At 43.5% G+C, this 22988-nt stretch overlaps 1 protein-coding gene across 1 annotated transcript in view; it reads left to right on the plus strand.

Annotated features, from left to right (window-relative positions):
• KCNH1 (potassium voltage-gated channel subfamily H member 1) overlaps positions 1 to 22988 on the plus strand; it is a 225150-nt gene that overhangs the window by 40705 nt on the left and 161457 nt on the right. The window contains exons 6-7 of the mRNA XM_038761125.1: positions 1861 to 2253; positions 19503 to 19932. Of these exons, the coding sequence (XP_038617053.1) occupies positions 1861 to 2253; positions 19503 to 19932 (823 nt within the window). The remainder of the gene's footprint in view (positions 1 to 1860; positions 2254 to 19502; positions 19933 to 22988) is intronic.

The following is a 22988-nucleotide window of genomic DNA, read 5'->3' on the forward strand; positions in this document are numbered from 1 at the left end:
TTTTGGGAGGAGTGACAGAAGGAAGGAAGTGTGCATGTGGAATTGCTTAATTGAGGCTTTGCTTGAGTAAATTGAGTCTTTGTGTTAGAAACTGGCACAAAACCTTGTCTTGGTTTTGGAGTAATATGATGCTCTTCACACCCTTGTTGAAGACAGTCAGATCAGCAAATAAATCCTCCAGTGATTAACAGGAATAAAATTTCCACCTCACATAAATCAACATTAGCCTTATAATTCAACCCTAACCTAGAACAGAGCTATTAACTCTGTTAGTGTTCAGTGAAGACCTGTTGAGGAGGAGGAGGGGGAAAGTGGGAATGAAGAACAGGAAATGAAGTGATTGAGTACACAATGTATTTTATGACTGATGTTACTTGGAAATGGTACATGAAGAAATATATTTCCTGGTAGGTTAAGGTTCAGATAAATTCAAAGTAAAATTTTCTCAGTGGAATTTCTTCTTGTTCTAACATGTAGTAGAAACAGAGCGGAGGAAACCTGTTAAGGATTCCATTGGAAAATGGGCTGTACAAAAGATCTGAAGTTAGACCCTAGGTTTTCTCACTGCATGAGCACAGGGTGGGAAACGAATAGAGCCACGTGTTTTCTATTGTCAACTATCTCAGCCTCCAGTCTTGCTCAGTAGCAGTTCTTGTGTCCCGTTGCTTAAGTGCAAAAGGCTTTATCCCCATGATGAGAGATAGAAAATGAATAGAACTTCTCACCATAGTGTTGAAGCTGGTAAGCAGTTTTCTGAGAGCCAGCCCCATGGGGACCCCTATTTAAAAATGAATGCATCTCTCCAGTCAGTCCAGAAGAGCTTGCATTTCCAAAAGGGGGAAAGGTGCAATCGACTCAAACTCCCTCAGGTATGAACAAATCAAATCATTGAAAATGTCAAGTTAAGAGATTGCCTTACTAAATAAGTATGGATTGATCTAACCACTTTTCTTGCCATCATTTCTCCCCCAAAAGGGTATGTATGGGTATTTCTGGAGTGTCATGAAGCTAGATCCTGTTTTGGCCTCCAGTCAGTTCCCTATGGCTTGTTGCCTCTTTTGAGTTCTTTCATAATAAAACCATTGTGCAGAGTTTGTTTTTCAAAGTCAGAAAAGGCCCCAGAACCTACCTTTTTTCCTCAGAACAGTGGGGTGTAAGAGATGCTCTCAGAGTCGTGCTTTGAGTGTATTATGTCTGTCTTCTGTGTGCCAGGCAGTTGGTAGCTTGTGAATCTTCAGGACTGAATTATTAGTTTCTAAGAAAGTGATTGTCTGTTACTTTCAAAGAGCCTCTTACTACAGCTCCATTCCCTGAATGAGTTTTGTTAACTGTACTCTTCGGTCAGGGTCAGGAAACACCAAAAACCAGTGAAGGCACCCAGTTTTTCTGTAGCTGGGCCCAATCTGAACTCAGATCTTTGTTGAACTTTTTGATTTGAAAAGTGCTTAATGATGTTCTTTTCCATTCAATCGTATTTATTGAGCACTTACTGTGTGCAGAGCACTGTACTAAGCTCTTGAAGGCAGATCAGTTGATGAGAATGGACAATGTCAACTGGCTTTGAGTCATGCCCAAAATACAGGCACCTAGAGGCACTTTTTACTTTGAAATTTCAAACAAGAGCAGCAGAGATGGATAGCTGGAAGCACAAACTTTTCCCAATAGGGAGAGGATAAGACAGAGGTACAGGTGGATGGGTTACTTGAAAGGATTGTGGATGATCCCTGAATTTGCCAGGTTGGGGGCTTTCTAGACCCTCTTTACAATTATTTTATTCATATCTTGCATGTCAGGTTGAAAATCCGAAATGCAAAATATAATTTCCATCCTGATTTTTTTCTGTTACACTTTTCCATTCAGGTTCTGCAGCTGGGCTCAGAAATTCTCCCGCAGTACAAACAAGAGGCACCAAAGACTCCACCCCACATCATCTTGCACTATTGTGTTTTCAAGACCACCTGGGATTGGATTATTTTGATTTTAACCTTTTACACAGCCATTTTAGTCCCCTATAATGTCTCCTTTAAGACCAAGCAGAACAATGTGGCCTGGCTGGTTGTGGACAGCATTGTAGATGTCATCTTCTTGGTGGACATTGTGTTGAATTTCCACACCACCTTTGTGGGGCCGGCCGGGGAAGTGATTTCTGATCCAAAACTCATCCGCATGAACTACTTGAAGACTTGGTTTGTGATTGATCTGCTCTCCTGCCTGCCATATGATGTCATCAATGCATTTGAGAACGTGGATGAGGTTAGTACTTATCTATCCTGTGTGCCTTCATGTCTGGCTACCTACTCCTAACATAAGTGAAACATCCTTTTTTTATGTTTGCTTCATGATCTTTTTTTGCGGGGGTTGGGGGTGGTAGGGAGGGAAGTAAAACGATGTAGTCTACAAATAATTCAAAGTTTTCCAGAATATCTGATGGGTACACTTAGCTGCCAATGATTCAGGGGTAGATGATTCATTTTGTGGATTATCCTTGCTCCTTTCTCCTCCTCCTACTTCCTTCTGCCCCACTTTTTAGCCATTTCACTCTTCAATAATTCTTCCCCCCACAAAGAGTAGGTATGGGAAGTGTTGAGGAGATGAAACTCAAACCAAGTCGTCTTACTGCTTCATCAGAACTGTAAGTTTGATGGGGGAGGAGGTTGAAACTATTCACTTTTTGAAAATATGTTGGGTTATCCATGGATTAAAATTATCCACGCAATCCACTTTCTTCATTAGCTCAGATAATTAAGCATTTGCTTTATAAAACATTGCTTCACTTTAAAGATGGCCCGTGGAGTGAACCTAGAAATCAGTGCTCTGCACACAGTAAGCGCTCAATAAATATGATTAAATGAATGAATTATGGATTGTGCTCTGAGCAATATATCTACCCCCTGTACTCCAACCCCCACCAAAAAAAGGCATGCAAATGACTTGGATCAAAAATGTAAAAATAGTGTAATTGCCTGAACAGGTATAATGGGCATGCTGCAGTGTGAAGCAGGTCTCATTTGATTCATTTAGTAGGTTTTCTGTCTAAGTTCAGGAGCATGATAGAGGTTGGGTTCACTCCCACATTCCAAGAGCACTCAGAAAAGTTAGAAGATCATAATAAAATTGATCAATCATCCTCATTTGTATAGTTCTTCTCTTTTTCCTCACTCTTTTCCTAAATGACTCTGAGAGCAAATTCTGCTCAACACCCAGTCTGCAGAGTTCCGCAGAGTGAGAATGGGTCTAAAAATTCTTTTCTAAACTTAGTTCTGGAAACGGTTCCAACCTTCAGTTTGCTTTTCCTCCATCCATCCTGGGTGCCACCAATTTGTTTTAGAAGATTAAAAAGCATATGCCTATTGTGTTTCACAGTGGGAGGGAATTGATTATAGTGTCTGGAAAAACATGATCTGCTTTGCTTGTATTAGCCAATGCAACGTAATGGGAAGGACATTTGCTAAACGCTTAACAGGCACTGTATTAGACTGCAGGAACAAAAGAAGCACAATTATAAGAGAAGCAGCATGGCCTAGTGGAAAGAGCACGGGCTTGGGAGTCAGAGGACCTGGTTCTAATCCTGGCTCTGTCACTCGTCTGCTGTGTGACTTGGAGCAAGTCACTTGGCTTCTCTGGGCCTCCGTTACCTCAGCAGTGAAATGAGGATTAAGACTGCGAGCACCAAGCGGGACATGGACTGTGTCCACCTGATTAGCTTGTATCTACCCCAGTGTTTAGTACCGTGCCTGGCACATAGTAAGTACTTAACAAATACCATTAAAAAAAGGATTGCATTTACTATGTGCCAAAGAGTGTGCCATGTGCTGAGCTAAATAAAACATAATCAGCATGACTCAGTGGAAAGAGCCCGGGCTTTAGAGTCAGTGGTCATGGGTTCGAATCCCAACTCCGCCACATGTCTGCTGTGTGAGCTTGGACAAGTCACTTAACTTCTCTGGGCCTTAGTTACCTCATTTGTAAAATGGGGATTAAGACTGTGAGCCCCACGTGGGACAACCTGATCACCCTGTATCCTCCCCAGCGCTTAGAACAGTGCTTTGCACGTAGTAAGCGCTTAACAAATGCCGATTATTATTATTATAATCAGACAGGACAGTCCCTGTCCTCCACAGAGTTTACATTCTAAGGGGCAGAGAGAGGAGGTATTCAATCTCCATATTACAGGTAAAGAAACTGAAACTTGGAGAAATTAAGCAACTTTCTTCCCAAAGACACATAGCAAACTGTAAATCCATAGACTGTAAACTCATTTTGGGCAGGGAATGTCTGTTATATTGTACTCTCCCAAATGCTTAGTATAGCGCTGTGCACGTAGCGCTCAATAAATATGACTGGCAGAGATGGGACTAGGATCCAGGTCTTCTGATTCCCACTATGCTGTGCTACCTCAAGAAGATAAATTGTTTTCCTCATGGAGTTTTTGATCTGGTTTGAACAAGTAGGCAGGCAAGTGACAAAAGTAGCTGATCCTGAAGTGACCCTGGACCCTGAAGTGAATCACTATGAAACCTGGGGATTTAACTTCCTGAGAAAGCACCCCCTCTCATGGGAACTGAGGAAGGAATAAAAAAATGGACAAGGCTCCCAAGGATCAGACAGCTGAGAGAGTCAGGACATTTTCCTGTGGGTAAGCTCAGGCTCTTTTGGGAGGTGGGTGAAGAGGAGCAGCCAGGGACTGACTGCTGGAGTGCACCTGTGCTCTCTCCCCACTCCCCCCATGACCTTGTATTGGATGGTACCAATCCATAGTATCCCTGCCTCCAAAGGCCCACCTCTTCCTTATGCTTTGCCCTCCCTCGAGGGAAGTAGAGAGGAAATAGCCCAACCCTGCCTGCAACAATGTGTCTGAGCAGAGGATGAGTGGAGAGGATAATTCCAACTCACCCCTTTTCTTATTTGGATCTGTGGCCTTAGGACTAATAATCCAGACACACAGGGCTGTCCCTCTGAAGGCAACTGGAACCCTAGGCTCAGCTTCCCAGGGGGAATTCTGTTTAAAAAGAGAAAAGAAATAGGCCTTTTATCCCCATTGACTAAATTCTCGATTAAAAAAATACATTGGGCCGAATTCTCCCACCAGCTCCTAATTGTTCCCATAGAATCTGTCTGTCTGCACATGAAGAATATCAGAAAAGTCCTTGGCGTAATTTGGCATCCTCTCTGGCACTTGTCTGGGAAGTTCTTATATTGGAGGATTTGGTCCACAGACACCTACCAATGCCCTACCCAATTTCTGGGCACAGGGAGAGCGCTTTTATAAAACCAAAGCGATGTGAAGTGTTGTGCAATTAATTTGTGAACCTGGGATTATATACAACCCAGGAGAAAAATTAATTGGACAGAGGGTCTAGGCTTGCATACTAACTGGGCATATTTGGAGGTACAGTTGCTATTTGGAAAATGTTTTCATATTGCATTAATTAACTCTTGAAGAAGACTTTTATGAAACACAATTGAAACATGCCAGGGATGAGTATAAATGTGATTTTTTTTGGAATGGCGGATGAATAAATTGAAACAAAAATATTCAGTGCTGCTGTCAGCTAAATAATAAATTGCTGTTCCATGGCATTAATTAAAGCCCTGCCTGATCCTTTCCTCATCACCTTCAGAGAAAAGCAGGCTGTATGCTAGGTTCAGTATTGTTAAACGTATTTTGGGCTGTGAGACTTGGATGCAATGAGGGGCCTGGAGAATGCAGCCAGACTAGACTTTCAATCCACTGAGAGGTTCTTCTAAAACAGCAGACGTAAGCTTGCGTGTGAGCATCATTGAATGTGTTTGAGAGAGGTGTCTGTAAAACACTCTGAAATGATGGCTCTGTTTTGGGGGCAAGTGTAATCACCTGGGTTCTAATCCTGACTCCACCACTTGTCTGCTCTGTGACCTTGGGCAAGTCGTTTAACTTTTCTGTGCCTCAGTTACCTCATCTGTAAAATGGGGATTAAAACGGTGAGCTCTGTATGGGATACATAGACTGTGTCTGACCCGATTAGCCTCAGGGCATAGTACAGTACCTGGCACCTAGTAAGTACTAAAAAAAAAAAAAAAACCCTAAAAAAATGCTGCTCCTTGCCCCAACTGTCTTCCAAGGGCCAGAGTATGCTCAGGTTTTGGCCCCAGGGGGCAATTAAAATGAAATTGCTGCTCAGCTCTAGACTGAGGCCCCTTCACCAGGTCTACATTGGTTATCCCCTGAATACTGGGCCCTGTAATAGGCCTTATTTCCCGGTTTGGTTCTTTCTTTGTAAGGCAATGTCAGTTAACACTCGTTAGAGCAGTTGGTTATTTTTAAGATAACTCATAACTCCTACTCCTAAAGCTATTTTAATCTCTTGTTAGGTTTAATATTTGTACCCAGAGGTGATTTTTTTACCAGAAAGAGTGCAACTTAAAACTGTCTAAAGATAAATAAAATAAAAAAATGAAGTATGGGAAGGGAGGAAGTTTTAGATTCGATTTAATTGATGTGAAAACTATTGCAGAAACTACTGCAACTGGCCTGAGATCTCATGATAAGTATGAAATGTTACCTTATTAATTGTCTGTTAGACCTTAGCTCAGGGGAGGGAGGGGCTGGAAGTGGGGAGCAGTAACACATAACTTTGAAGCAAGAGGAATTGTTTTTCCTTTAATTTGAAGGAGGCTTTGAGGGCAGACGCACCCTGCCAGAGGAAGCAGAGTTTTGCATAATTAAGTGGTAAATTCAGGATGATCTAGATCAGACTTGTCAAATTAATTCTGGGGGATAGTCTGCATATGCAGTTGTGTGTTTGGACAAGGGTCATGCTTTAAAAAGAATTCAGATTACTAATACAGTCTCTGTTAAATTTGTAGCCAGCTAGTTCCTCATTATTCAGTAGAACAAAAAGAAATGAAATTGGCAAATAGAACGATCTTGTTATTTCATGCAGATATGCTGTTAGTGCATGGGGCATCCATTGGGGCAGGGACAGCAGTCTGTGATTAGTGGGGAGAAGGCAGGAAAGGAAGAAGGACTGAGGCAGGGACAAAGTGAGATGGGCGGGATCTGATGGATAGAACACAGGCCTGGGGGTCAGAAGGACCTGTGTTCTAATTCCAATTCTGCCCCTTGTCTGCTGTGTGACCTTGGGCAAGTCATTTAACTTCTCTGAGCCTCAGTTACCTCATCTGTAGAAGGGGGATTAAGACTTGTGAGCCCCATGTGGGACATCAGTCGATCATATTTATGAAGCACTTACTGTGTGGTGTGCACTGTACTAAGCGCTTGGGTGAGTTCAACCCAACAATAATGTCCAACTTGATTAGCTTGTATCTACCTCAGTGCTTAGTACAGTGCCTGGCACATAATAAGCACTTAACAAATACCAAAACTCCCCCTCCAAAAAAATCCCAACCCCTCCAGAAAACAAAATGAAACATAGAGGTAGATTGCAAATCTAAGAATTGAGACTAATTACAAGGTCTGGGACTTGAAGAGTGACAGTTACAGGGGCACAAAGAGACTGGCAGAAGCAGGAAAGATAGGCAGATATAGACACTTGCAAATATAGAAGCGGAGCACAGACAGACATGGACATACTCTCCAACCAAACCTTCCCCCCTGCAGCTGCCCAGGTGGATACACATTCTCCTTCAACAGCTGCAGCTGGAGAGAGAGACATAGTGGAAGTAGTCCTTTTCCTACCTCTGTTGAATAACCCCATTCTTTGCCCAGGGTTGAAGGTACTACAGCTGTGGCTACCGCTCCCTGGGGTTTTCAGTGTTGGTGGGCTGCATGCCGAATACCGGAACCCTGGAGAGCAGCAGCAGAAGCTGCAGCCCCTGTAAGCTCAGAACAGGAGGAGCAAGGAGCTATGGTGCTGGCTGTGGTGGGTGATAGGTGTGTCTGCTTTGTCTTTCCTTTTTCCCTGCTGTGGCCAACTGCCCTAAGGCTACCCACCCCCCCCCCCCCCCCCTGCACCCTACACGTCAAGAGTGTGCTGGACCTGGTTTAGAATAACCCACAGAGTTGCTGCCTAGACCCTCTTGGATTTTCCAGTTAATGACACAAACACATGGACTTTAGAGATGATTCTGATTCAAATGGGTATTTCTGTAATCCTCGGCTTTCTCTTGGCATTTTTCAATCTTGTCACCTGATTACTCAGTACCTATCAACAACAGGATTTATTGAGCATCCGCGGTGTGCAGCGAACTGTACTAGGAAATGATTTTAATGCACCTGCTACTGCCACCAAGGTTTTCTGTGTTATCTGCATTTTACAAATGAGGAAATTGAGGCATAGAAAGAATTGAGGCATAGAAAGTTTGGGACTTCCACAAGACCACACAAGCCAGTGGTAATGGAAGGTGGGGGTCTAGAACCCAGGTCTCGTGACTACCTTTTGTTTGCCATTTGCCACCATACCATTTCTGCCAGTTCCATCACCTCTTTCCCTCAGATGGCCATGACACTGGAGGTGATGACTTAAGTGGCATTCGATAGCAGAGAATGGCCTTGGTGACAACTCAGTAATTTGCTTTGGCACTCTCCCTCTTCCCCCTCTTTTCTCTCTCTTTAGTATCCTGTTTTCCCTTTCCCCTTGCTCCTCTGCCTGCCTTTGTCTTCCTTTCTCCTGTCCTCTTCCCCTTCTCAGTCCTCACCTACTCTCTTCCCCTTCATTTCAGCTTCTCCCCTGTAAGTGCACGAGACACGGTTCACATTGACACCGAAAGTATGTGCACATGATACGGCTTGTAAAGGTACCAATGATGTAAGGCACGCTAAGGCTACATTTAATAAGTAGATTTTTTTTAGGGAAGCATACTAACTTGATTCTGCTCTCTTGTTCACCCCTCACATCCAATCCGTCACCAGAACCTGCCGGCCTCACCTCCGCAACATCGCCAAGATCTGCCCTTTCCTCTCCATCCAAACCGCTACCCTGCTCGTTCAATCTCTCATCCTATCCCGACTGGATTACTGCATCAGCCCCCTCTCCGATGTCCCATCCTCCTGTCTCTCCCCACTTCAACCCATGCTTCACGCTGCTGCTTGGATCGTCTTTGTGCAGAAACTCTCTGGGCATGTTACTCCCCTCCTCAAAAATCTGCAGTGGCTACCAATCATCCTACGCATCAGGCAAAAACTCCTCACCCTCGACTTCAACGCTGTCCATCACCTCGCCCCCTCCTACCTCACCTCTCTTCTCTCCTTATACAGCCCAGCCTGCACCCTCTGCTCCTCTGCCACTAATCGCCTCACTGTGCCTCGTTCTCACCTGTCCCGCCATCGATGCCCAGCCCACGTCCTCCCCCTGGCCTGGAGTGCCCTCCCTCCACACATCCGCCAAGCTAGCTCTCTTCCTCCCTTCAAAGCCCTACTGAGAGCTCACCTCCTATAGGAGGCCTTCCCAGACTGAGCCCCCTCCTTCCTCTCCCCCTCCCCACCCCCATGCCTTACCTCCTTCCCCTCCCCACAGCACCTGTATATATGTTTATATGTTTGTACATATTTATTACTCTATTTTACTTGTACATATTTATTCTATTTATTTTATTTTGTTAATATGTTTGGTTTTGTTGTCTGTCTCCCCCTTCTAGACTGTGAGCCCGCTTTTGGGTAGGGACCGTCTCTATATGTTGCCAACTTGTACTTCCCAAGCGCTTAGTACAGTGCTCTGCACACAGTAAGCGCTCAATAAATACGACTGAATGAATGAATACTAACACGCCGATCAGTGCTGGGAGACGCGAGTACAGCTGCACGGGAGGACCGCGGGGAGCACAAAAGACTCATGTTGGTATCAGTCATAGAGGCGTCTCAACGGATCCAGTCTAAGAACCCATTTAAATAGGAATTGATACAGTAGTATGATCTAGCACCATATGCCAGGGGTGTAGTGGGAATGCGAAGATAGGGATCAGCTAACATATTAGTGGATAGAGCCCTTACGCAAATATCAATAAGTGGGGACTCCAGATATGGTATAGGGAGAGGGGTCTGGGCTACTTCAAACACACCCTTTGTTCTCTCTAAATCATTGCAGGGAAAGCACATCTTCTGGGAATGGTCCAGTGTTTGCATTCCTCAAGGGGCCTGGGAGACCTTTGCGACCAGTCGGCAGGAGTGACTCGGTGGGGGCCCCACATACATTCTAAGCCTCCTCGATTTAACTCTTCCATGACCAGAGCCTTCGTCCCCTCTCTATCTTCCATCCCTTTCTTTCTGGCCACCCCCGCCATCTGCCCTGATACCTGCCCTGATACCTGAAGACTTCTTCTAGACTGTGAGCCCACTGTTGGGTAGGGACCGTCTCTATATGTTGCCAACTTGTACTTCCCAAGCTCTGAGTACAGCGCTGTGCACACAGTAAGCGCTCAATAAATACGATTGATTGATTGATTGAAGACCTCACCCTTCCTTGCCTTAAGTGATCAGAGATCTGGTCAGGTTTTCAGTGGAGACCCATTTGTTTTTAGGTCTTTTTTTGCCCCTCATAGGATGAGATGTCAATCCTTCCAGAAGCTGTGACCTCATGACTTGCATCCTGTGTTAAGTTTCCAAGACGCCCTTTCATGCTGAGAATAGAATTCACTCCGGCTGCCACTTTGTAAAGCTCCCAAAAGGGGTAGTTTGTAACAGGAATGAGAAGCCTGTAACTAGAGCCACTCTAGTGAGTGCTGCTGTGATCAGTTGCGGGCTGACATTAGCCAAATTGTGCTTCATCTCTCACTCTTATTAGATCATCATCATCAATGGCATGTGATGGCAGAGATCTGCATTTTGAACCATCAGCAAGAAAGATGAATTATAAATGAGTTGTTGTTTGCTTCAGCAGTTGAGAGGCAACAGACAAACAATTTACCTAACTTGAATGACAAGGAATCCATGCTAATTAAAAAAAAAGTGAGTAAAGGGGAGAGGCTGGCATCATCACACAAGGAATGGAAATAAAACAATGAACATAGCATCATTAAACACTCAAGCGATGAATTGGTGGAGAGAACTAAAGAATAAAAGATTGTGATTCTTTTCAAAGCAAAATTGCCATGTGACTTTTAAGGCAATAAATTCACTTAGGTCCGGAGTAGGGCCTCCTTAAACACATGACCTCTCCTCTTTGGGCAGTTTGACCTCTATAGCATCTTCTAGAATTTCACCAGATTTTCATCCAGAAGACATAGTAGGCCAGGATGGGACTGGATCCATAGCCTCCAGGCAAGTTCCATAAGGTGATGCCGCACCTTCACTTAGACTCTGAGCCCAGTGTGGGCCGGGGACTGGGTCCAATCTGATTCTTGTATCTGCACTTGTACAAAGTAAGCACTTAACACATAGCTCAGTTATTATTATTACTACTTTTACTGTGTCCCGGGCAGAATTCTGCGTATGATATGATCATCTCTTTGTCTCTGGTCTCTATGAATGAGTGGGCCTCCACTGTGAGCAAAGTACCTAAGAGGAGATCTGGTGGTGCACTAGCTGCAGAGTTTTGCTTGGGCTTAGAGCAGCCTGCAGCTTCCAAGTCAAATTAACCTATAGGAAGAATCACACTGGGCCCTAACAAAGCTGACTTGAGGACTTGGTCACGCCCCCAACACTGGCCCTACTCCCTTCTTCCCTTTCCTCCCAAACCCCTGACATTAAGAACCTGGTTTAGCTGGAGGAGGCCTTGGTGCAGTGCCTGATCCCCTGCTGTATATATAAAGCACAAGCAACAATGGGCTAAGGATTGAGAATAATGCCTGGTAGGTGACCAAACTTGCTCCTTGACCCACATGGGGTTCACAATCTAAAATGGGGTAAAAATGACATATCAACAGTTCAATTTAGTATTCCAGTACTGACACTGTCTAAATTAGTACAATTCTGGTATTTAGGCACTTACTATGAGCCAAGCTCTGCACTAAGCACTGGGGTAGATACAGTTTAAGCAGATTGGACAGCGGGGGAATGTAGAGAAAACCAGTTTGACTCCTACAGTGTTGGATGGGAGGATGGAAGTGACCTCAGCCCTCTGACTCTGGACACCAAGTCCTGGAAGCTAGGCTTGTTTTGGTTTGATTCAGCACTGCAGAGCTGGAGAATGTTAGGTGGGGGTTCAGTGGTCCAGGCAGGATTGCTTCTTTATACACATCTCCTAATTGGTCCATGATTATGCATCACTAGCAACAGCAGCCTGCTGACAGAGCAGGTGGGTGGGTGATGGCCAATTTTCTTGGCTTGAATCGGAGGCTGGACAAGAAGCCAATCTTCCACCGGGGCTCAGAGCCTCTAAACGCACAGACATTCTCCACTCAAGAAGCTGACAGCAAAAATAACCACAGATGGCCATTACAATCCTTTGCCATTCCTGCAACTACCTCAGGTTCAGAAATTCCTTTTTTAAAAAGCCAAAGCACAGCCACTTAGAGGCCTTTAGGTGTATTTGCAGAATAAAGAGATTGTACATTATAATATCTCCTATTTTTTCTCCCAAATGCTGTAATTTGGGTGAACTGCTGGGTGCACAGTTCATATTTACTTTTTTAGAAAATTTGAAAGTGCAAAAATAATGAACAAGTGAACAATTATAATTATGTATACGGATAATCATGACATCTGTAGAGAGCGTTGGTAGTGCAGTGACTCAAATCAAAGGCAGAAATGGAAACCATCTGCTGATTTAAACCTATAGTGAACTGACTGTTCCATTCTCACTCTAAAGCTTAGTTGTAACTTGCTACTCTTCTTCGACTCCTGCATTAAATTTCCTCCCTGATAAAGTGTGTCCTCCGGGCACGCTTCCTCTCTGACAAGTTGGTGCCTGGCTCCCAGGTGTATTTGTTAAATATGGAGAAGATGGGGCAATGCATTTTTGTGTTTTCTGCTTGACTGATAAATGATACAGATAGGTCTCAGTTCAGTGGTGTACCTTTGTGGTAGTCTGATTCACAAATGAGTGTTCTGATTTTAATCTTGGGCTGAAGCAGACTGAAAAAGGTATGCGTCTTCCGTATAACTTCATTGGCCTCAGAACCTGAGTGAGCCTTCTCGCTATTTTCCCTGCTTTCCTCTCCCAATCTTCTCACAAAACCTATCTCCACCCCACCCCAACCCTGATAGACATGACTCTCAAAGAACCAGCCCTGCCGAGACCAAAAATCCTTGGCTTTCTCTGGCCCGCTCAGCTTCAGTTCCAGTTTCTCATCTATCCTTTCCATACATGGAGGTACTAAGATAAAAGGTCCTGTCAAACAGAATTTGTGTCTAAGAAGTGGACCCTCTTTATCTTAGGCCAAGCAGAATACTGTGGAATTTGATTTTTTTTTAGAATATGGATAAAATAGGAGACTTCTCTCAGATTGTAAACTCAAAGGCAGGGACTATATATTATATTTGTTATTGCATGTTCCCAAGTGCCCATTACAGTGTTCTGCACATTTCCATAGTTAAATGCCACCTCCCCATAGCTGCCTCTCTCCTATGCTCATTATTCCTTTGGAAATCCACTGGACTGCCATACATGCAGGATCCTCTTGCAGGTCCTGGGGATAAAAATAGGAATTTCACATTTTTCCTATAAAGCAACTGATGATCCCTGGTGCCGCTGTGGTCACTATTTCTCAAGTTAACTTTTGGTCCTTTTGGGGGAAAAAAATAACTCAGTCAAGTGCCAATTATGCTATAACTCCATGGCATGTCAGAGAGAATCTCAAAAACATTGTGATGATTGACTTTTCTGCAGACAAACGGTGGTTAACCTGTTTCAGATTGTGTGGTAACTCTTGGAATTTGTTCAGTTCTATCCACCTATGCCATGCAGAATGTTTCTTCGTACATGAGAGAGGAGGACATGAGTTTTTCTCATATTACAGAAGGAGAAATTGAGGCAGGGTCAGTTCTCAGTCACATTCATAAATGAGGCAGAACCTACCATGTCTATTGAGCTGGTGGACCAGACTGCATCCTCCACTGCCAAAAAGAAACATTTATGTTTCATCCAATGCCCATGAATCAGTTCTCTCATGTTTTCCTTTGCCTATCAGTGATTTGATATCCAACTAGAAGGGTGATGTAATTGTGCAGAATGTTTAAAGGGGGCAGTTAATGGGATGAATCCTTTGTTTCTCTGTCTCAGTCACCCTCTGTAACTCCCTGACTTCCTTTCTTACACTTTTCTCTTTTTCTATCTGCTGTTCCACTTCGAGCGGTAGAAAATATGGTCACTTTATCCTTGACAACCTTTCATTTCTATTCAGTTTTCCTCTAGCTGCTGTAACTGTTACACCAGAGCATCACTCATTGGTAAACCAAAGGGAGCATCTTGGCCTTAATTTAAATCCTGCTGCTTCTAACCCAAAGCTTTATGTGAAGAGACACTCCCTAAGACCTCCTGGAAAGTGTCATGATTGATGATGCGTATGTTTTTTTATCCTGCATAGCTCTTTGCAGGTGGAGAGACTTTTGGCATCGAGAATATTGACTAGTATTTCCACTCAGGCCTGACTCTGAAATCCTCCTGCAGGTGGTATCTTCACTGGGGTCAACAAAGTTTTTTATCGACAAACCCGACGTAATGACTTCACATAATATGTATGGGCTTTTAAAGTTTCAATTCTATACCCTTCAGAACAATGAAATGGGAGTGAGGGGGAGGCAGAATGTAGACGAGAATGCTGCAGATAGCCGTATGACTTAGAATGTCAGTGGTTTAAATGAAAAGTGAATGAGTGCAAATTATAGTGTTCACCCTGCTTCCATCACAGTGGAAGAGAAAAATCAGACTTCAGTTTTCAGGGAAAGATGGAATAATGGTTTAACATGACACGAATCTCCATTCTTAATCTATTGATTTTTCCAGCAACCAGTCAACGTTTAACAACACAAGAAGTGAAAGTGATAACAGAAACTAAACTTGTATTTTGTTACTTTCTGAGGGAAAAGCTTTATGGGTGCAGTTTAGAACTGAAAACTTCATATGCTTCCGAGTAAAGCGGCAACATAAAGCAAGAAGATTATTTTAGGAATTCTTTAACTTCCTTAAATGATTATATGCTGTGGTTTTGGACATAAGCCTGGATTAAATAGAGGGAAGTCTGCAAGGTTGATTTTCACCCATATACAATGATGACTTATGTCTCCTGAAAATGAATAACATAATCTTGAAGAATTTGTTTGATAAACAGAAAAATTCACCACTTTCAAAAAGACACATTCAAATATATAAAGCCTATATTATTAATTAAGTTATATTTTACACTCAATTAAACAATTAAACCAGAACTTCGAAGCAAACGATATTTAAGCTTGAATGAACTCCCAATAAAGTCTCATGAGCAGAATTATATAATTACATGGCATTATGCACTTAAGTATTTCTGAAAGTAGTAGTGATTTGGAAAGATGTTAGTATGTCACATCTCTTCCTGAATTTTTTATTTAGGAAAGGGCCCTGAAAATAGAAATGAATTCCTATTATAAATGTACTAAAAGCAGAAATACTAAAACATCTGGATTTTCCCCACTCAATTTTAATGAACTGTTTTGAAAATCTTGATGATTAGCTTGTGTAAGAAAGCATTGTTTAGAGGGATTGCTTTTGGTGTCCTTTACAAAAAATAGCAATTGGTAATTATATGGGAAGCCCTTGAGAGTCAGGAAACCCTCTCAATATCTCCGACCCTCATACACAACCTACAGTCATAATAGGACATTGTACCTGGGTCTGTGATGGTAAAGTGGATAGACGGACTATTTTTTGGTGAATGTGAACAAATTTAAACAACCAGTCAAGGTCATTTGGGCCAAGAGAACTACATAAGGTAGGTTTTTGAACTTGAAGTGTATAGATAATTTCTTCACTTCTTCTTTGATGGTAGGGATCGTGTCTACCTACTGTATTGTTGTTCTCTTCCAAGTGCTTAGGACAGCGTTCTGTACACAATAATCACTCAGTTAATATCAGTGATTGATTTCTCTCTACTGTGTAGATTCAGCCTTAGATCCGCTGGAGTTCCGATCTAATAGTCACTGGGGAAGACTCTTACAGAAGAATTTGGGGAGGGACAGTAAGTTCTGAATCAAAAACTTCTTAGGACTAGCAGAGGGTGTCTTTCTCTGTAAAAGCATTTTTGTTGATCTGTCTTGGAGAAAACTGTGTAAATATGCATGGTTTGTCATTTATCAGTGTCATGCAGTCCGGGAAGATAGGAAAAATCCTGTTAATGACCTGCAGCTAGCTAAAATTTGGAAGGAGAGTATTCAAGCATCTCCAATCTGTCCAAAGAATTTTTCTGAAGATGTCCTCGAGAAGCCTGGATGAGCTTGACTCGAAACAGCTCAACCATCTAGTCATGGCACATATCCAAACGGAGAAACCCCTTTGTTATATTTACATATAGAAATTAATATGTAAGGTTGCCAGTATTCACTGGCAGCAAGAGAAGAATATGGCCTGGGAGTCAGAAGGACCTGGGTTCTAATCCCGGTTCTGCTACTTGTCTGCTTTGTGACCTTGGGTAAGCCACTTAACTCAATTACCTCATCTCTAAAATGGGAACTATAGACTGTGAGCCCCATAAAGGACAGGGACGGTGTCCAACATGATAAACTTGTATCTACCCCAGTGCTTAGTACAGAGCCTGGCACATAGTAAGCACTTAAAAAATACCAAAAAAAAACCCAAAAACTTTTTTCAGTGACCAGACAATGGCTTGGTGCTCAAGTATGGGGAGATTTCCCAGTCTTTGGAATTTCGTGTATGTTTCAGACTGAGACATCGCCTGCAGTGTCCTCTGCTTGTGCCAGAGGTACCAGGAGAAGAATGATACTGGTCATTCTCATACTGATGCATCTGTATGGTGCTGCCAACCTGGTTTGAACTGGCAGCATTGCTCCTGGAGCTACTTCTTGTAATGCTCCTCCTTTCTCCTTGCTCCCTGACACCACTGGACCAGAGGGCAATCCTGGGAGGGGCCTGTGTCAATGTAGCTCCTGCAGAGCCCATTCTACTTTATTTGGGGTAATTATGTTACCAATTTGTACTTCCCAAGCGCTTAGTACAGTGCTCTGCAAACAGTAAGTGCTCAATAAATACGATTGATTGATGATTTGGGGTAGGGTACTTGCACCTGGAAAGTAGCAGGGATGGGCTGAGGTCCCCAGAGAGCTGCACTCCCGACTGGAGAACTAGAGAAGCAGCGTGGCTCAATGGAAAGAGCACGGCCTTTGGAGTCAGAGGTCATGGGTTCAAATCTCAGCTCCGCCAATTGTCAGCTGTGTGACTTTGGGCGAGTCACTTAACTTCTCTGTGCCTCAGTTACCTCATCTGTAAAATGGGGATTTAGACTGTGAGCCCCCCGGGGGACAACCTGATCCCCTTGAAACCTCCCCAGCGCTTAGACAGTGCTTTGCATGTTGTAAGCGCTTAATAAATGCCATCATTATTAGTAGCCCTCACCACACCATCTGGCCCACTTCCCCTGCTGTCAAAGGAGGTGGCGTGGGTAGGGGAGAGTGTTGGGGTGGCACCATGACTCCTTGAAATGAGGGAACTTGACATGTAATAATAATATAATAATGATCTCTCTGCAGTCATGTAGGTGTATGTAACATGCAGTTCCCTTAATAATGGTGACTGGTGGTTTATGACTTGTTTCTGCACTGAAAAACCTTCAATACAAAATGACATGAAGTATTTTACACCTTAATGTTCAAACTGTTGTAAATCTGTTGTGATATAATATTTACTTAAGCCCCCACATCTAGAATCATTTCAGTTCCATTTACTCTTAGACTTTCTATTTGGTTCTTATATTCCTTATGCAACTACACATTCAAGCAAAATAATTCTGTCACACTTTGTTACAGTTGACTATTTCATTTCTCACTGTATTTCAAGCTTTCTTATTTGATCCATCTTGGTCAAATTCTGATTGTTTTCTGCTAAATAACTTGCGTATTATTATTTCTCTTCAATGGTAGCCAATTTGCTTCAGCTATTTTCCAAATTTTAATGATTTTGTTTAAATCCAGGTCATCTACTTGGAGTAGTCTTTCCCCCCGTAAATGGTTACCAGAAGGAGTGAGAGAATTTACTAGAATTTCAAAACTACAGTTGTGGCATTTTATTTTTTTTAACACTGATCTAAGTTACAAAATTATATCTGCCGGATACCTTCCTGGAAACCCAGGACAAAAGGACACTTGTGGCCATCACGGTGGCCAAACTGTGAATCCTGCAGTAGCAGAGAACAAATGAAGCAGGGAGTGCATGGCTTGAGGCCTCCATCATTGGAGTGGGCTGTTCAGGCACTAACAGGACTTGAGACCCCTCTACCAGAGTCCCCCTCTGCAAAGGAAAGTAGGGCAGTTGAAGTGGAGTCAGAGCATTTTGTAAATATTTGAAAGTTGGGGACCTTGTTGCTTCTCTACTGGACATGGAGGAGGACAAGGCAAAGGGTTACTTTTGATTTTAAAAGGTAATAGCCTTTTCTGGGAAAACTCTCTTTGGGAAGGGATTGGTCTTCAATTTGTATATTTTTTTCATATATTCCCACGTTCCTAATACATTTCTATAAATATATAGGTGCTCAACAAATATTACTGATAAATAATACATGCCGAGGAGCATTTTTGTCAGGTTTAAAGATTTGGGTTGGGGTTTAGTTGTTCTGTGTCCAAATTGGCATCTTGTTTCATTCACTAGCCTCTGTTCTGTTTTCAGTACAACCCTTGCGTCATATTGTGTAGATTTAAAGCACTCCTTTAAGCTAGTCAGTGGCTTGCTTTATAAAACAATGGCAGAGGGCTTGTGCCCCATGCTGTAAGATTTAACTCTGTACAAGAGAGTCCTTCTTTTGTTCATTCCACCTGCTCTCATACAGCACATCCTGTCTCTGGAATTTTTTCTTCTGAAGCTATCCTGTCCCGCAGGCCTCAGGGGCCTGTGGAGGGAGGCTGGCAAGGATGCCTGAAGAAAATACCAAAGAAGCCTCCCCACCAGCCTCCCCAGGCTAAGTCCAATCTCAGCCAACTTTGGCATTGTCACTGTCACGTGTGGGACATCTCCTTAGCAACTGTGTGCCCAAACACTGAGGAGAAGATAATCCCTTCCCCCTATGGAAAACTGGTAGGAGCAGCCTCCTCTTCCTTCTTCCCGTCTCTCCCCGATATTGGAGTGGTGGGGTACAGCATCTGGATCATGTCTTTGTCAGGATTGAGAAGGCAGGGGCTCAGGTAGGTGAGAATCTGGGTTCCTAATGATGCTGTAAAATATATTGTCTCTCTTGGAAAATTCACTCTGTCAAAGTAGAACATGATGTTGTTCGACAAAATGCAGTTTTTGGTCATCCTCACTCCAATTTATCTGACTCCCAGCTGTTAAGCAAGGCAAAACAAAGCAAGTATGGTGCGCCCACTGTGCTGTTTGTTACTTTGCAGATCTCTGTGGCTTCTTACACCGTGAGCCAGGCCAGGAACGCATGATGGGTCTGGGATGATTGGGTCCGCAGTTCTGACTTGGCCCTCTGTTTCCTTCTCCTAGGGCATCAGCAGCCTCTTCAGCTCACTGAAAGTGGTTCGGCTGCTCCGCCTGGGGCGAGTGGCCCGCAAGCTGGATCACTACATCGAGTATGGAGCCGCAGTCCTGGTCCTGCTCGTGTGCGTGTTCGGTTTGGCGGCTCACTGGCTGGCCTGCATCTGGTACAGCATCGGAGACTATGAGGTCATCAACGAGGACACCAACACAATTCGCAACGAGAGCTGGCTCTATCAGCTAGGGGTGGATATCGGGACCCCTTATCAGTTCAACCTCTCTGGTTCCGGAAAGTGGGAAGGTGGCCCCAGCAAGGATTCCGTGTACATCTCCTCCTTGTATTTTACCATGACCAGCCTCACCAGCGTGGGCTTTGGGAACATCGCCCCGACGACCGATGGAGAGAAGATCTTCGCCGTGGCCATGATGATGATCGGCTGTAAGTACACCCGGTGCTAGGTTCTGCTTGAGTTCGGCCACGAGTTCAGGTTCTGATTCATTGTGGTAATGGGATTGGATCCATCAGTATGTTAAGTAGAAATGAGAAATGCAGAAATACAAATGGGAAAAAAAACTACTTAGGATATCAACTGGTGGATGAATGAGTTTTTCTCACTCAAAAAGCAGGCCCAAATGACTACTTACATGTGATTATGAAACAGATGTTTCTTTACAGGTAAGTTCTCATTGGTGGGGCTTTTTCAGTGATTGAACTTGAGTGTAGTTGAGAGGGGAAAGTGTCCTTGAGTCCATTAAATTTACTTTGTGAGACCTCCAAATCAGCAAAAGTTTATGGTCACATCAGGCAGCTGGTTGTTACAACCCATGTGACCTAAGCTACAAATTTACTGGGCACCTGAATCAGAGAGAGGGACTTTCTCTTGTGGAGTGTGAAAAAGGGAAGAACTTTGGGTAGATGCTATAGCTGTGGGGGTCCGTGGCCATTCTGGCAATTCTTTCCCTTTGCTGGTGGATTTTGTAATTAAAAGTTAAAACAGAATTATGGCTGCAGGGCCATCTGTGGGCATCCTGAAGATGATTATGTTTGCTGAAGGAAAACATGCCACCAGCAGCAATCTGGGCCATTGGAAACCATTTTGTGGTGCTCTGAGAAAGGAAGGTGTGTCACAGGAAATCAGTTTTATTACTAATGTCGACTCATATTTTTCTTTTAAGTAGCCATCTTACCACCTTGCCAAAAGACACATCTATGATTGGAAAGTATCAGCCCGCTCATGAAGTCTTCAACCTTTTTGGGATTAGAACACAGATATCCTGCTCAGTTCAAAGTTCTTAAAGCAACTAAGGGAAAATTGATTTGAAGAAATCAAGAGCTGGTGATACATTTAGTTTTGTTCTTTATTTTAAATTGAGTTTCGATGGATGACGTGGCCATAGGCAGGAAAACTAAGCATTTGTTGGTTCACAGTCTATGGAGGAGGCAGAATAAATAGTTAAACCCTGTTTTGCAGAAGAGGAAACTGAGGTGTTATATGAAGTGTCAAAGTCATGTAGCAGGGAGTGGAGGAGCCAGGATTAGAAACCAGGTGCCCCCAGACCCCCAGCCCTATGTTCCTTCCACTGAGCCGTGCTGCTTTTGTGAGCAAAGAATATGGCCAAGAGGTGGCAGGGAAAACAGGAGGCAGAAAGGGAATCGAGTCCTGCATATTGAGCATCTACTGAGTGTAGAGCAGTCTACACAGCACTTACAGGAGTGTGATAAAATTAATATACATGATCCTAGCTCTCATGGATCTTACAGTCCAGTGGGGGAAAGAGAGACAGTAAATAAATGACAGATAGATGGAACTAATAGTACATAAAAGTATTACTTAAATGCTAGGGATTGTAAGTATTTAAGCGCTTTGGCACTTTGGAAACACTGAAGTATCAGTTGGGTGGCTATAAAGTTCAAATTTTTTCAGTGAAGGCCTCCTGAATGAGATGCGATTTCAGGAGGGCTTTTAAGATGGAAGAGCAATGCTTCATCAGAGGTGAAGGGGGAACTGAGTTCTAGGCAGTGAGGAGGGCTCGAGCAAGAGATCTTCTGTAAGCGATAAGACTGAGGCAGGCTGAATGCTTTTAGTTTGAAAAAAGCAAAGATGTGAGCTGGGTTGTAATGGAAAGAATGAGTGGATAAATAGGAGAGCTGATTTATAACTTTAAAGCCAATGGTAAGTAGTTTTTTGCAGTCAATCAGTGATATTTATTGAGCATTTACTGTGTGCAGAGCCCTATACTAAGCACTTGGGAGAATACAACAGAGTGTCTCCTGTCCTCTAGGAGCATACAATCAAGGTGACTATTGGAGATGTTTGAGAGTGATATGTGCAGAACGACATTTTAGACAAATGATCCAGAAAGGAGAGTGAAGTTTGGACTGCAGAAGGGAGAGCCAGGAGGCAGGGAGATCAGATGCAATTGTCAAGTCAGGATATGACCAGTGCCTGGATTGGGACTTGGAAATGGAATAATTTGGAATAATTGAGAGTTACAGGTGCTAAAAATCACTACTATTCACCAGAGGGCAGTGAAACATTTGTAGAGCTTTTGCTTGGCTCCACAACTGAGTGACACTCTAGTCTCATTGTGACCCAATTATGGCAGCTCCTCAAGTCAACTGCTTCTCACAAAGATATCCTCCCTAATACAATTTAGTTTCAAAGCACTCAAGTGCTTTTCAGTCCAGGGGGAGGCAAATATCTTTCCGCTTTAATTTCTAAATTCATTCCTGAAACGCAGGCCTCTCATTTTCACAGCCAAGCCACCTCTTGAAAGAAAAATGAGCTCGTAAAATCAGGGGCTTCAGAGTCAATGACTGCACAAAGCCATCAGCAAAAATGCAGAGGGAGAAAGCTCTCTGCACTCCCCGGCACTTGAGGATATAAGGTGAAGTGAAACCATCAATCAGGGCAAGACTTGTACTGCTTGACGGGCCTTTATCTGAGTGTAAATGGTAATGTCTGTGTTGCTCAATGTGGAATCCTTATGTGTAGAGCTCAGCTTTCTATCTTTTGATTAGAGTGCTCGGGGTACCTCGAGCCCTTTCCCGCCTTCTGGAATTCAATCCGAGAAGACTGTCACTCTTCTGTCATTAATCTAGCTATTACTCTTCGCCCCCATCAGAGCCCATCTCTGATTATCAGCTCTTTTCCCATAAAGTTCATTGCTGTCACCATTAAGCAGCCATTTTCATCAAGTACCCTCCCACCCCTGGCACCGTACTAGGCCCTCCGCGGTTTTTCCGAAGGGTCTTGGCTCCTTGGGGTTTGAGATCTGCCTTGGCTAGACCTGACCAGGGTCTCCCGTGCCCATTCAGACGGGCTGGATCCCCTAGGCTCAAGCCTCCAGGGCCATGTTGGGCCAGCACAAAGTCAAATCCAACTGGACTGGACTAAATTTGAATATCCTACCACCACCCACTTCTACTGCAGGGATTTCCTGCCAGGGGATAAGCCATGGTACCTCAGTTGGGCTGTTTTTCTCATATGCTGT

Source organism: Tachyglossus aculeatus, chromosome 19 (assembly GCF_015852505.1).
Source record: "Tachyglossus aculeatus isolate mTacAcu1 chromosome 19, mTacAcu1.pri, whole genome shotgun sequence".
In the NCBI taxonomy this organism is placed as follows: Eukaryota; Metazoa; Chordata; class Mammalia; order Monotremata; family Tachyglossidae; genus Tachyglossus; species Tachyglossus aculeatus.